At 43.8% G+C, this 16,426-nt stretch overlaps 1 protein-coding gene across 1 annotated transcript in view; it reads left to right on the top strand.

Moving 5' to 3' along the window:
• Positions 1-15,856, top strand: part of FTCDNL1 (formiminotransferase cyclodeaminase N-terminal like) — a 534,412-nt gene extending 518,556 nt beyond the window's left edge. Inside the window, exon 10 of the mRNA XM_069225764.1 lies at positions 15,210-15,856. Coding sequence (XP_069081865.1) covers positions 15,210-15,265 — 56 coding nt within the window. The 3' untranslated portion in view covers positions 15,266-15,856. The remainder of the gene's footprint in view (positions 1-15,209) is intronic.
• The last annotated feature ends 570 nt before the right edge of the window (positions 15,857-16,426 follow it).

The following is a 16,426-nucleotide window of genomic DNA, read 5'->3' as shown; positions in this document are numbered from 1 at the left end:
ACTTTACACGTTGTCTGTAGGTTCAGCCTGACTGCTTTTGTGCCAAGCTACCAGAGAGTTAAGCATAGGTTAACTTCGGGTTGGCATATGTTTCACCCTGACTGAGATTGTGGTTTCTGCTTGATCAGAGTTTCACCCCCTGCATCAGTAACCAAATTTCCAACACCATGGAATTCTTTTATGCATGTATCGAGGGATCTTGCTGGGGGGAGCAAATGCCTGGTTGTTCACCACAAGAAGCCATGCGGCCCTACAGTAGAGACCAAGGTCTGGGAGCACCAACCCCTGTCAGAGGGGTTTCAAGTTAGCTTTTGTAGTACTTCCCACAGAAGTGAGTAATTCTCTCACTTCACTGCCTTGAAGAAAGCTTCCTGCACCTACTAAAGCATGTTCTGCAGTTTGTGTAGGAATTTCAGTGGCACTAACATTTTATAACGGGTATACCTACCCATCAAGGCGAAAGGGAGAGATCTTCAGTGGCCGTATTCTCTCTGCATCCATCCATTACCTGGCCTAAGTTGGCCCTCTGCCCCTCCACCTGGTCGACAGTCACTTGAAACCACAGACATCAAAAACACTCTATAGATCAATGCATAGGGCATGCCCAATCCATGGGGGAAGTCCAAGTGACCAGGGGGAAGGCCATGGACCTGTGCCATTTTATGCAGAATCCTGAGTATTTAAGATGTCCAGAATTTCCTGGGCTGTATGGATGGTGAACAGCCTATCGGTCAGATACAGTACAATGTCATCCGTTTACAGGGAGTTAATGTCCTCCAAGACCGGGCTCCACTTTTGTCCCCTCAACTTGGCATCCAATTGAGCCTAACACACTAAGGGTTCTAAGGCCAGGATGAACAACAAGGGGAGCAACCAGACAACCCTGTCTCAAACACCCGTACCAGGGTGAACTCTTTTGAGAGGCAATTGTTGACCCGCACCTTTGTCACTGTCTTGGTATACAGGAGATGCATCCAGAATATGAACTCCTTGCCAAACCTCCTCTTGCCTAATACCACAAATAGTAATTGCCATTCAACTGAGTCAAAGGCTTTTTTCATGTCCTGGGATAACAGGACTGCAGGGTCCCCCAGGGCACGCCATCTAGCCAGGCACTAGAAGATGCCCTGCAGGCTCTAGCAGGTGGAATGCATAGGCTTGAATCGGGATTGGTCAGGTCTGATCAGTTTATCAGTCACTTGCGGAAGACGGATCACCAGTATTTTAGCCAGTATTTTAACTTCCATGTTTAGAAGAGTAATTGGCCGGTAAGTGGCCCACTGGCATGGCTGTCTGCCCTCTCTGGAAAATAAGACTATAGTAGCTGTTCTAAGATCATGCGTTTTACGGATTGGGTCACACACCAATCTCTTGACGCATCGTAAGAATTCCAGAGGAAGCTCATCAAGCCTGGCTGCCTTCCCCTCTCTTATAGCATAGTATAAAGCCTCTCTAATCTCTTTGGCACTAATATGCCCTTCTAGCACCACTACATTGTCTCAGTCTAAGGCCAGAACAGGCAAGTCACACATAAAGTACTGGAGGTCAGTTTCCCCCATCCCCTCGGCTCAGGAACTGGTCAAATCTGCTAGGTGTTTGGCAAAAGACCCTGCAATATCCACCATGGTTTCTGCTACCACCCCTCCCTCGTCTATCGCTTGTCGTATCCAGGGTCTTCCTTCCTCCCATTTTATTAGCCAGGCTAATAATTTACCTTTTTTATTACTTACTTTATATAGCTTCTGGTGTTTTGCCCTAAAGAGGGCCTTTGCCTCATCATCCACTAGACTCCTGTATTCACCTCAAGTAAGTGATATGCAATGCAGAAGCTCAGGATATGGCTATAGAGCATACTTCCCTTCCATGTCGACTAAAGTGGTCTCCAGGTCCACTACTGTTTTCAGCTTCTCTTTCTTTTTTCCTGAAGCACATCAAACTTCCTCTTATGAATGCCTGTAGACATCCCAGGTCACTATTTCCAAGGCTACTGAACACATGTTCGCCTCAAGGTATCTTTCAGTGGTAACTGTTAACATCTGTCTGGTGGGACAATCGTTGAAGTCCTATGGATCCAGCCTCCACCTTGCCCAAACCTTGGGAAGCCACCACCACAGGTGCTTACAAATCGGTGTGTGGTCAAATATTCAACTGGGTATATACTTGGTTTCACTGTACCAACTTTCCTGCATTTGGAGAATCAATAGGTAGTCCAGCCTCAACATGGATCCTGATGATCCCGCTGCATAAGAGTACTGTTGCTTCCCAGGGTGAAATAACAATACCACAGATCCTAATTTTGGAGGGAGATACATAATTATCAGCCATGTTACTTACTGACACACCACTACGGAAGAAGTAACCCAGCACTCCATCCCTCATAGAGAAAAGGTACACAACCAGGAAGTGGGGATCAGGTGCAACCTATTGGGCCAGGGTAATAGTTAGGCAGTTTAACCTTACCTCTACTTACTCTTAACAGAAGGGATCCTCAGCTTCACTAATTGGGTGACCTTTGAGATCAGCCACCAAAGAAATCAGACAACACCCACCCAATTAGTAGGAGAAGTCAGATGACTCTTCTTTTTCTCTTTCCCAACCCCCTTTCCCTTGGGGTCTGTTCCCTGTACACAGTTGTCGGTGCAGGGTGCATGGTGCCAGCCTTCACAGACATTTGTGGTCTTGGCTTTGCTCCCTCAGATTCCTGGAACAATTCAGGTTAGTGTTTTTCCTGGGCCTGGCAGCATGACCTGCCTCCCCAAGCCTGGGGTGTCTGTCGCCCTCCAATACCCAATTTCAAAACCTGCTAGCTACTGTATCCCCCAAAGCTCCGCTTTCTCTGTCTCCATGGAGTGGGTTAGTACTTTAACGTTCTCTGTATGATCTCCTGTCTTAGCTTGCCCTTTGCCTCCGGTCACCAAGGCTATTGTCCCTCATGTTCAGGTCTGGCTGTTCTGAGTCTTTCCAGGCCGAACCATCTCCCGGTGATGGCACAGGTCCATGTCTGTCTGCACCAGCAGGAGACTGGGAACCCCTCAGTCCTGGTGTCTTTGCTGGTTGGCATTCTTCAAGCCACTCCCACACCTCCTCTGAGGAAGAACAGAGCCACAATTTTCCCTCATACGGGTTGCTCAGTTTTGCTGGGAATTGCGTGAAGTTCTGAAAGTTGAGTTTATAGAGTTCTTGCCTGATCTGTCAAACAACTATTGTGCTACGTCCTGTGTTAAGTAAGAGAAGGACATCAGTGACTGGTTTTCAAAATGCAGTGGTCTATGTTGTCTTGCTCCTCTAAGGACTGTGTCATGGTCCTGAAAGTGTAGAAATCGAGCTATGATTGGCCTGGAAAATGCACTCTGTCTGTGTGGTACCCCCATCACCCTGTGGGCCCTCTCCACTAAGAAGTGCAAATACAGTTTGCTAGCAGGCAGGGCAGTCATCTTCAATGAATTTCTCATAGTTAAATCCCTCAACCTTTTAAGGATACTCAAAAAGCACACATTGTTGCAGCAGGATCTGCCATCAGTGTCCTCTGCCCTGGCATGTAACAAACGTGTGGTATTCTTGAGTTGATGGACTTTCTTCTGTGAGGCTTTAGTGGAGGCCTCATATTCCTGCAATGTTGCCTCATCAACAGTGACTCTCAGCAATTTTGCCCATATCATTAGGAATCAAGGTGACATCGAACACCACCAGGTCGATTTTTGAGTCCAACACTGTGCAGGAGTTGGTAATGGCCTAAAGAATTTCTTTAAAAGTGGGGCCATGGTCCTCTGTCTCTGGGCTAGCCACCTAATGGGGGATACCCTCCACTGACTTAAAGGCATACTTATCTAGCCAGTTTGATTTGGCCATCTTTTGTCTTTTGTCACACACCATGCTAAGTCTGCTGTGGATGTGCTCCCTCTTACTGATGCCCACCCCTGCGGTCCTCTCTGGTTTGTCTGCCCGCTACATATGGTTGTGCCACTACTCAAAATTCACTATGGGGGAGGAAGGCAGGGGTCCTCTTCAGCTCTCTTCACTGCCCCTTCTGCGGCTGGTGTTGGCAGATGGGATAGGAGGGTCAGGCAAGGGGCCAACATGTCATTCAACCACTGTGAGTTACCCTGTCCCCAGAAAACCCAACCCACTTTTCCAAGATGGCTACTTCTCCGGGTATATGATGGGGCTTCCACATGTCCACCACTCCTCTTGCTCTCCTCTGCTGCCTCAGCCTTCCCTGTATCGCTGTAGCTGTGTGCAACTCACCCGTCAAACAACGTAGGGTCCAAGCACTCCTCCACCTGATCTCTGAAGGGGGCATGGTACTGGAGCCCTCGTGCCCACCCCATGAGGCTTCTGGGGCCAGAGCTCTTCTCTGATGGTGGCCTGGCTTCTGGGGCCGGTGCTCCTCTCTGATGTCGGCCGCCCTTGGTTATATCGCTGTACACAACATCGGGTGGTCAAAAAGGATATTGTAGCTGCTTCCCTGTCTCCCAGCTGTACTGTAGCTTCTCCATACCGTCCGGGACCAGTGGGCTTTCACTACCACTCCCAAAATCACAGGATTACTGCCTGAGCCAACCATCACCAATGGGAGCTCACACGCTGGTTACTGTGTTCCCTCGGCACAGAAGCCACATCCTCACTACTGTTATTTCACAGCATCCCACATTGTGTCCAGTTGAAACTGTTGTTTATAAAGTTACCTCTTTTTATACACACACACAATAAAGTGAATTTATAACTACACTCCTGAATGTCATGCTGGCATCTCTTTTACTTGAGGAGACTACAGTTTACTTGTAAACCAGTTTAATCAGTATGCCCTTCTTGTATTTGCTTTTAGTGCCCTTCTATGTTGTGTTTATAAGGACATTTAACTTTTCTATCACTAATTGAAGCTGTGTAGTTTATTCCAATTTCTTGTTTTGTCTATCTATCTAGCTAGCTAGCTAGCTAGCTATCTGTTAAAAGCCTCTCTATTTATCAACCTTCTCTATCTACTTGTAATGATTTAAGAAACATTACAAGAAGCACTCACAAAGTCAAGATAGCTGGCAGCCACCCCCTGACCGACTTGCTTTTTCTGCTGTGGTGTTAGCCAAGACCTTTTCATTTTGTAAAAACCCATATGTGTAACGTAGTTAGTTTAAGGGTTTTCAGCTAGTCTGCTGTGTCGTTCAAATTTTTTCCACCCACTCCAGTCTGCATCATTGACTGAGTTCACTGTGAGGTACGGCATACTCCCTTTTCACAAGTAGCACATCCATACACAAAGTAGATCTCTTAAGTGCCAGAGACTACTATGGTGATGCATGTTTTTTGAACCCCCAACAATATTTTTGCCATTAGCCAGTTTTTGTTATATAATTAGGGCCCGGCAGCTTCCCAAACAGTAAGTTTTTGCAAAAACCATGACAAAATAAGACAAGAATTGCCAAAGCCAAAAGGCTGACACTGCGCGCCAGACCTATTGGCTATACCAATGCTTGCGTTAAAATAATGCATGTATCGTTTGTTAAAATACTTATGTGTAAATGTCACCTGTGACTAATGTGGTACTTTAAACTAAGTACACAATAAAGTGCAATTGATATTCAGTCTTTTGTTGGCATCCCAATTGTTATTGTTTTTATGTTTGGTCATGGAAATGTATTACATATAATATACCTATGTTTACCATTCTAATGGCAGAGAAACAATTGAAATTATTTTTCCGTAAGAAAATGACTGGGTATTTTTGTAACCTGTTTGTTTTTTATCTAAAATTCTGAAAATGTTGGGATTGGGCAAAAGGAAAGCATAGTGTCTTTTTTAGATGGGAAATATAGACCTGGAGATGGGTGGGCAAATAATAAACTCATTGGGAAATGTCTGGGACAAAGTTTGCATATAACTGGGCATGCATTTCAAAATAATATATACAAGAAAATAAAAGTCCGACATAAGCAGTCCTTAAGTTATAGTCAAAGGTCCAAGCAGTAGTCATGTGATTACCCAAAGGCAGAGATGGGTGTCTGGATCACGTTTGTGACTTGGGGGCAGAAATTCCTGAGCATACTCTAGCTCACTTTTCACCACAACAATGTTTATATCCTATAAAGGGGACAAAGCATAGCTGGCAACTGTAGGACAAGTCACTCTATGGGAATTTCTATACATGGGGATAGTGAGGGAAACAATTAAAATATTAAAATGGAGGAATGGAAGACTATACAACAAGAGGTGGGGCAGGCTGCGGAGGAAACCGGCATGTTTTGGCTGCTGTTGGAAAGTGGCCCTTTCTGCAGGGTCATCCACAAATGTTTTGCCCTCCTCCTTCTATTTTTATTGGGTCTGTTTTTTGTTGGCCTTATGACTCTGTACACTTTACCACTGCTAACCCGTGCTAAAGTGCTTGTGCTCTCTGCTTTAAAATTTTTAATATTGGCTTATACCCAATTGGCATATTTAGTTTACTTAGAAGTACCTAGTAAAGTGCACTACATGTGTGCAGGGCCTGTACAATTAGTTTTAAAGAACATTTTTATTCTTTTCATCTGCAATTTTACCTCAAATATAACAAACCTTGTAACAATCATTTCAATGGGCCTGTAAATTAAATGCTATTTGTGGGACTGCAGCACTGAGTGTGCTACCCTCTTAAGTAGCCCTTTAACCATGTTTCAGGGATGCCTTTGCAGAGCCTGTGTGTGTAGTTTTGAGCTGTCATTTCGACCTGGTCAAGTAACCCACTTGCGAGGCCTAAACCTTCCTTTTTAGTACATATAAGTCACTCTGGACAGCCCAGCAGGCAGGGTGCAATGTGCTTAAAAAGCAGGACATGTACTCTTAAGTTTTTTACATGCTCTGGTAGTGAAAAACTCTTATATTCATTTTTCACTGCTGCAAGGCCTTCTCTCCCATAAGATAACATTGAAGTTTCCTTATTACAGTTTATAAGTGTTAATTCCAAATGGGAAGAGAGATTTTTTTCAAGCATGTTGTCTCTGGAATCACAATTTAAAGTCCAAAGTTATGGTAAAGCCGGATTTTAATGCGCAATTCTGAAAATGCCACTTTTAGAAAGCTGCCATTTGCTTTAGCCTTTTGGTGCCTGCTTCTTGTCTCTGATCACATGTCTGGGGTGGGTGACAGCTGGACTTTGTGTATTCCCCTTAGACAACCACACACAATGGGAGTTTAGGTATGATGTGGTGGGCCATCCTGGCAGGATGGGAGGAAGGAGCTGGGCAGAGCCTCACTTACACCTAAATAGGCTGTATTCTGTCAACACAAAAAGGGCTCATACCGCCCTGTAGTGAGTCTGGAGCCAGGGCAGGAAGGGCAGGACCTCTGTTCACTTCAAAGGCCTGTCTTTGAAGTCTTTCCCACTTCAAAGACACCACTGGGCATAAGTACAGAACCTCAGACACCACCACTTCAGTACATGTCTGGACCTGTGGATACTCTGCCAGGAAGAAGGACTGTTGTGCTGCTGAAGGACTGCCAATCTACTGGACTGCATTCTGCTGGACTCCTCCTTTGCTGTGCTGTCTGCTGCCCTCTTCCCTGGAATGCAGAGTGGCTCTAAGGGCTAGTTGGCTGGCCTCCTGAAAAGAAGTCTCCGGGACATAAAAAACATCCAACCACTCTGCTTCCACACCTGGACTCTGCCATCTGTGAGTCTACCCTTGCATGTGGTGCCAATCCAGTTCTCAAAATTTTGAAGTGTTTTCTCAGCAGAATCAATGCATGTTGTGCTGAGTGAAGGATCCCCAAGCAGAACCAACACATCTCCTTGGCTGAGTGACGCATCTTAAGGCAGAACCAGTGCATCGCCACTGTTGAGTGGTTTGGACCTGTGACAACAGACTTGCATCATTGCCACATCCTGCATCTTGGGTTTGGAGTATCACCTTTGGAACAGCCACTGCATGATGCAATCTCCTCACATCTCCCATTAATTGCAGCCTCAACACTGCCCCCAAAACTCCACTTTGCAGCTTCATTGCTCATCTGAACCGACCCATTGTCTTGACTGCACAATGCATCCTCGACACTGGCCTTTGCATCGCAAGCCCAGTCGACATAATCTCAGTCGATTCAACAAGACCTCACACTGCAGCTTCGCTGCATCTTGGAACTGACGCATCACCTCAGCTGCATGACGTATCTTCGACTCCGATCCATATAACACTCCACATCCAGGATTTGAGGTACTTTGGTTTAGCGGGCCTAACTGGGTACCTGTAGCTGCAATGCATTAAATTGCAGTCAGCCTGAACTTTTTATTTTGTTCCAGTCCAGCTTGACCAGATTCCCTTTTAGCACTTCTTGCTTCTTGGTGCTATTTTTACATAAAATGTTGAAATTCAAGATCTCCAGTTCTACTTAATGGATTTTTATTGTTTTGGTCTTGTTTCATTTATTAAATTCGGATTTATTTCTCTAATTTGGTATGGAATCTTTTTTGTAGTATTTTCACAGTTCTACTGTTTGAAGTGTTGCACAAATACTATACACAGGATGCATGATGGAACCAGACTGCATTAACCACAGATGCCTTTACAACGACACCGAAACAACAAATGCGTCTTTACAACATAAGTATTTACAACAACTTTTTTTACCATGAACATGCCTTTAACATGAAAATGTAAGTATTTTACAGGTGAATATAAACGATTTTTTCTACATATGTATAATGGGTTTTACTTGCCTGTAAAATGCTTACATTTTCGTGCTAAAGGCATGCGCGGTAAAGACCTATGCATGATTAATACTTACCAATAATATTTTTTATATATATTTATCATGGAGTGGTGAAAGGCTTTTGTCATTTACAGCTCGGCAAGGATGACACTGTGCTAATCCTGTGTTTAAAACCTTGTTAGAAAACCACACTTGAGGTGAGAGTGTCACTGATGTTGTAGGGTGCTCTATACTGGAGCTGTCTCCTACCTAAACTTGGGAACTACCCAGAGTTCTCTTTTCTCTTTTGTTTGGGTGTAAGTGTACACACACATACTATATTTCTCTGTGAATGGTACCCTTAGCCTTGCCTTGGTAAGGAGATTTGACTGCAGTGAAAGCTTGAGATTAAAGACTTGGAGACTCTGCAGATTTGGCAAGGGAAAAAAGTATGTGTGGAGAAGTTTGAAGGTAGCCCAGTGTAAATTGAGGAGCTTTGAGGGGCTTGGTCAGTTGACCACTTTTTCTCCATTGTCACCATTGGCTCTGCTCCTAGAATTTGTGTGCTGCAGGTGTTGTAGGTATTGGACTAGGCCACAGCGTCCCCCAGTGGTGCAGAAGTAGCTGGCATTAGGCCAGTGTGGCATGTATCTCTTAGAGGGGGCTTGCCCAGGCACATTTTTTCATTTATTGCCAACCTTTTCCTTTGTCCTGACGGCCCAATCAGTGGATGATAAATCAACAATAAGCCAGTAATCTTGAGAGCTTCGGAAGTTTGGTGAGAGTTGATGATGAGATTACAATGACTTTGAAGAAACTGTGCTCTAGTTGAACAATCATCTCATCCCCAAGCCTTAATCGTAAAGTTAAGAAATCTTTCTGTGGCTCTAGAAGATCCCAGCAACGCCTTTTAAAATCCTACCCTGGGATTATCATTTTTGTTTAAGAAAATGCCCGTTGTTTCTGAGGCAGAGGTGGAAGATCTCAGTTGTCGACCTCCTCTTCTTGAGATCTTACCTCAACAGGCAAATGATTGCTTCATGGCGGTAAGTGCAGTTTGTGGGTCCTCAATAATTAGTGATGCACTAGAGAGTCATGTTAATTCGCGTTTTGCTCGTTCTTCAGAGTCTGCTGTAGAGTTGCCTCTAGTGCCTCATGTACTAGCACCTCATGTACTGACCCCCCCAGCCCCTCAAATAGTGCCATGAATGAGCACTGTATTTTAAGTCCTTCATTAGAGAGTGGCAACGGTGGAGGGCAATGCGTTTCCTAGAAGTATCCTTGAGAAGTGACTCTGGTGACGGGGCAGCTATGGTTACTAGCAAAATAGAGGGTTCGGGGAAGATTTCACTCATCTGGACATTGACATTGACCTGAATAGGGAAGCCAGGGGGCCTCGGGTGGTGGTACCTCCTAGGAAATGTTGGACGAGAAGGGTATGTAAATCTCAATTCCCCCACCTGCTCTTTGAGTTCATCTTTACCTTCATTATACTGTAGCTGTTCTCCTACCTAGAAGGAACCAGAACTGTATGACTAGGTAAAGGAAACATAAAAAATAAGATTTCCTGAATAGAAAACTAAAAAATAACATTTTCCTAAAGACTCTGACATAGTTTGCGGCCTCACAAATCTCCCTCTTGGAGATGGTGTCTCTAAAGTGCCTGTTGTGCAGAATTTACTTTATGTGGATCCTGCTGGGATGCAGGGGAGAATTGGAGTAGCTATGGGTATTTCCTCTCCTCCTATGATTGCCCCGCAGGGGGGCTTGCTTCCTATGCCAATTGCCACACTCATGCCTCCATGAGCGGAGGGGGGGGGGTGAATGTGAACTGAAGCTTTGTCTTCTTTGCTGAGACTGGGAGGGGGGTGATGGTAATCTGGTTAGGTGGTCGCAGGGGCAAATTTTGCATGTAGGTGTGGCATACAAAGGAGATCATCAGTGTGTTCCGCCCCGAGCGAGAAATGCTGAATATGGGTCCTCACTAGTGTCTAATTTAAATCCCCGTGCTACCCTTAATTATGGGGTAAAATCGCCTTAAACGATTAAGAACTCATCATAAACTCGCCAATAGTAGAAGGGAATATGATGTAAAATGGATTAACCCAAGAGAGGCTGCAAGTGCTAAAGACTCTAGGAAGTATTGTCATTTGATAGTCAAATTCTGTGACTATGGGGCAAAGGCACAGTCTCAATTCCTAAAAATATTTGGGGGGACCACATCTCCCACTTGTATGCACATAACCTTGAGGAGGACACCCCTGTGATTATTTGTGTGAAGGAGGCTTACTTTTCTGTGTATGGGCCCCCTCAGTGGATGAGATCCTCTGGCACCCTGGGACCCGATGAGGTGCCCATTCTGCACTACTTTTTGGGTCATATTTTGGAGCTTCACTCAGATGCTTGATGCCAAATTCTCATGGGCGGGACACAGGGTTTATCATAGAAGGTTCAAACTTATTGTCCTAAGCAGGGGTGCTTGTTGGCCTCTCTATTGCTTTTTCTTTATACATCTGATCTTCCAGGCACTTTAAATTGTGTAAGGGACGACCCATCCAGCATTGGCGCCTTGTCCATTGGCTTGTTATTATATGCCAATGATGTAGTCATCATAGATGTGACCTCAGTTGGCTTGCAGTTCCGCCTGTCAGCATTGGTAGAGTATGCAGAAGTCCACTTTCTGAAGATCAACATTACCAAAAGTAATGTCTTAATCTTTCATAAAAAGGGATGTGCACTAAATAGAACACTTAATTGCCACTTGGGTTCTGAGAAACTTGAATTTGTGGGTTTGTACCTCTATCTTGGGAAGGTCTTGTCTAAGAGTGCAACATTGATCATAATAATCTCTGTGCCAGCTGGCCCCTCTCTCAGGCTAATGCATTGCACAGATTCTGTAAAGTCTGTGGGAGGCATCAATTTGGGCATGTTCTGCTAACAAAAAAAACCTTCTTTATGTGATGCATCTGAGGTATTGGATATGAGCTACTGGCATTCTTTTGAGGGCACTTAAGGTAGGATCCTTCATCAGTTTAGCAATTTGAACATTCTTGCAGCCCCTCATGCGCTGTGACTGGAGTTTGGCTTAGTATCTTCCTACTCTCTCATTGGATGCTGTTGAAAAGTGGGGAAACTCTCTTCTGAGTGGTAAGGAGGGTACTTTACGGGCAACCTTGAGGGTAAAGATTTTTTCCATTTTAAAAGAATGGAGTACGTTTTATCGGTGTTTGAGCGACAAATGTAACCTTCGGGATTGCCCTTATTGTAAATGGGTTTGTGCCCTGTGTCCACAGATATCCCCCTTTTGTCAGTCAAATCCCTGTAATCAGGTTGTGTGGGAAAGCAATCTGGGGAGTAAACCTCAGCTCTATTTATTATAGAAACTACCTTATAGGATCAGAAGGCTGATTCTTTTGCTGAGACTGGATTTGCTGCCCTTATGTATGATCGTGGGCATTTGGGATAAAATCCATAAAAAAGATAGAAGATCTGAGCTGTGTCGGCTACACATTCAGGATTTTAATCATGTGCCCTGTGTTACTGAATATTCGTTGCCCACTGTTTAAGCCATTATTTAAGAATACAATTTACATTCTGTTGTGGGGGTCTGCAAATGTATATTTTCACTTGTGAATGAAAGGGTATGTTATAAGATCTATCAATTTTTTAGATCTTTTATGAATGTCTATTAGTGCCTTGGGGTAGGATTGGTGGGAATTTTACTAAATTGTTTTCCAAACCTTTGAATAATACTTATCAGGGACCTGGGACATCAATGATGGGTGTATACGTATTATCACAATGTATTCACTGTACAGACCCTTTTATTCATTCTTCTCATTCTGTCTAGAGTTTTTTGATGGATTGTGTGGGAAGGGGCATGTTTTGATCATATCCTTAGACATGTATGTCTGGTGCATTTTAGTTGCTCTTATGTATGCTGCTACTTGATAAAGTGGTACGTATAGGAATGTTTAATATTTTAATCCTGGCAAACTTTATACATTGTATACTGTATCACGCAGTTTTCACTATTATGGGCCCAAAAAGGAAGCCTTTGAATATGTTATTATAGGTTTAAGTTGATGAATACGTTTTTATGTTATATTTGTTTTCTTTGGCGTCTTTTTTTTTTTTTTTTTTTTTTTTTTTCCTTTAGGAATTATATAAAGGATATTTTTTCTTTTGTTCTTTTAGGTTTTATAGAATGGATATTTGATGTTGTTTTTGTATGGATGAATGTACTGAACCAAAGGTTTTATCTGTTTTTCAATCGTTGTCTTTTTTCTCTATATTTTTTCTATGTTGTTTTATTGCTTTTGTTATGTGAACTTCCATTGGGGTTCCGTACCGTAATAAATAAACTGGTAACCGATTTATGTTGTCCAAGTGGATTCTGCCCAAAGCCAGTATTTTTGCCTATTATGCAATTTGATGAGAAAATATGTATTTGAGAAAGGGGTCATTAGAGAGTTCAAGAAATTGAGATCTTTATGTAGTAATATATACAATTTAACACTTACTCAGAAGAGGACTCTCTCAGAATTACTAGGATGCCATGATATTGTGATTCGCAACTCTGATAAAGGTGGCAATATCATGATAATTTCTAAAGAAGACTATCTGGCTGAGGGTCATAGGCAACTTGCTGACACTTCATGTTACACACTGACATTGATGCAGCCAATAAGACATATTGGGAAAGACTTATGGATCGGAGGGACCAAGCGCTACTGAAGTGGGAGGAATATCCATTCCAAAATTCCCATCCTGTATCTTTTCCCCAAAATGCCTGCCTGACCTGGCCACTCAGATGCCCCCTGCGCCTCTGTTCACCTGGGATCCCAGATGGCAGAATCACGTGGCCATCATGAGGAGATCTGGGCACCACCCCTGGGTTGTGATGGACAGAGTAGTTGTTACTCCCCTTTCTATTGTCTAGTTTCATGCCAGAACAGGGACCTGGGGTCCCTGGACTTGTGCAAACTGGGTTATGCAAGGAGGGCACCAAATATGCCCTTTAATGCATACCGGTGGCCTGGGGAGGCTACCCCTCCTAAGCCATGTAACACCTATCTCCAAAGGGAGAGGGTGTTGCCTCCCTGTGCTTGAGCTGGTCAAGCAGCAGGAGGGCAGAAACCTGTCTGAGAGGTGGCAGCTGGGGCTGCCTGGAAAACCTCAGAAAGCTGGAATGCCAATACTGGGGGTCCTCTGAGGAGCCCCCAGAGTGCATGGAATCATAGAACTAATGCTTGCAAAAGCTTTGAGGTTTGATTCCAACATGTTTGATACCCAACATGCCTATGTTTGGAGTTACCATTATGTAGCTGGACATAGGTAGTGACGCGTAAAATGGTGTCCCCGTACTCACAAAGTCCAGGAAAATGGTCCTGGAGGTCATGCGGGCACCTCTGCTAGTGCAGGGGTGCCCTCACACACAGGTACTCTGCACCCTGCCCTCAGGGCTGGATGGCCTGCTATAGGAGTGAGTTATATGTGACCTGGTGCAGTGTAAATGGCGGTGAAAGTGTGCATGCACCTTTTCTCACAGGCTGCATTGGCAGTCCTGTAACAGCCTTTGCATGGGCTTCCTGTGGGTGGCAAAAGATATGCTGCAGCACATAGGCATCCCCTGGAACCCCAAAGCCCTGGGAACCTAGGTACCATATACTATGGTGGTAGCAGCACAGGTTACCCAGAAGACTGGTAGGAGCAATGCTGGGGGTCCTTTAAGGAGCCCCCAGAGTGCATGGAATCCTACAACCAATACTGGCAACAGTATTGGGGTATGATTCTGACATGTTTGATACCAAGCATGCCCAGGTTCGGAGTTACCATTATGTAGCTGGACACAGATATTGACCTGTGTCCAAACACAGATAAAGTGGTTTCCTATCACTTGCGAAGTCCAGGAAAATGTAGTTGGACTTTGTTGGGGCACCTCTGCTCGTGCAGGGGTACCCTCACACACAGGTACCTGCACCTTGCCCTCTGGGCTAGGAGGGCCTGCCATAGGGGTGACTTACAGTGACCTGGAGTGAAAGGGTGCATGCACCTTTTCACACAGGCCGCAATGGCAGGCCTGCAGACACATTTTTCATGAGCTCTCATGGGTGGCACAATGCATGCTGCATCCCATGGGGAACCCCTGATGCCCAAATGCCCTGGGTGCCTAAGTACCATACACTAGGAAATTGCATGGGGACACCAGTATGCCAATTGTGGGGTGTGCTAAGTCCTAAGCAACCAAATTTAGAGTGAGAGAGCACAGAGGATCCCAGTGAACACAGTAAAAACACACTGAAAGTAGGCAAAAAGTGGGGGTAACCATGCCAAAAAGAGGCTACTTCCCTACATCTGGTTCCTCCAACCGGTGCAAAGGCGATGGAGCGCTCTCCCTGCGGAGATTGGAATCCATATATATTATTGGTCTTCATACACTCTATCCTTCAGGTCTTAATATGGATTAAGAACTGTCTGTACACTTAGGATACTTTTGATTTGTATTATTATTTTTCTGCTGTTCAGGGTTTTAATTTTGTTTTCTTTTCTTGCAGAGGTGATATTGGGGATCACTATAGAGATGTTGCCTGACTGCTTGAACGAAGATTGAATCTGATTTCTTTCTAACATTGTTTTCCGCATTGCCATTACTTGTTTTGCATGGATGCCTTCTTGATTTGTATGAAGCTTGATTTATGACCTGTGCTTTATTAATTTTTCTGAACCAGCTATAATTTTGTGCCCACTTTGGCTGAAGTCTTTCATTTGACAATCACCTGCACTATGTGATTTGATTTCCCTCTTGGGAATTACTTTATGTTCTTTTTACTTGGTAATAGCTCCATGATATTAATTAATGTCTCATTCTGATATGATTTACAGTTCACCAGTAGGTTGCTTTATACGTTTTCCTAATTGCGACATAATAGCTTTATTCATAATTTTTTCACATAACCTTGTCCGGCTTGGGAATAGTGCAATATAGTGACTTAGTTTTGCCTTGTCATTTGTTTCATGCAGCAACAACTACCATTTTTTATTTTTAACTGCTGCTGAATTGTTGGATAGAAATTGGGCAAGTTCACGTTATAAGCATTATCTTTCATTCATGGATATTTAAGGCAGTATTTGTACTTGCAATACAAATATGGCACCTGTTTTACTTTGCATATTGCTTACATTTTTGCAGTCCTTTGTTTATGTTGGTGACTGTTCACCTTACAAATTGTCTGGCTTTTATTTTCACCCTCACTCGTGATCAAGACACTTTAGATGTTGAAACTTGCTGAGTGAGTTGCTGTTAATAAATTACACTGGATGAATCTTCTACTCTGAGTGTGCATGGTTTTCCCCTTTTGGGAGCATTTTGGATAGATATGGCGGATTCCCACACCCAATCACGCACCACGATATGGAGACGGAGAAGTTTGTGGGATGATGTTTGTGTGTGTGTGTGTGTGTATGTGTATATATATATATATATTTATGTATATATAAATTATATAGATAGATAGATATAACCCTAAAAACACCCTTGAAAAACCCCCAACCAAACTTAAAAATACACTTACCCCGACAACCCTTACCCACCCTAAAAAATACTTGTGCCACTTAAAAACCCATACCAACCCTAAAACCTAAATATACCCTTGCAACACATACCCACCAAAACCATAAAAAATACCCTTGCCATCCAAAAACCTATACCCACTCTAAACCCTAAAAGCACCCTTGCCACCCCAAAATGTATACCCACCCTAAAAACACCTGT

This window comes from Pleurodeles waltl, chromosome 3_1 (genome assembly GCF_031143425.1).
Source record: "Pleurodeles waltl isolate 20211129_DDA chromosome 3_1, aPleWal1.hap1.20221129, whole genome shotgun sequence".
Classification (NCBI taxonomy): Eukaryota; Metazoa; Chordata; class Amphibia; order Caudata; family Salamandridae; genus Pleurodeles; species Pleurodeles waltl.
Note: the sequence above shows the minus strand (reverse complement) of the source record. Positions and strands in the feature narration are given on the sequence as shown.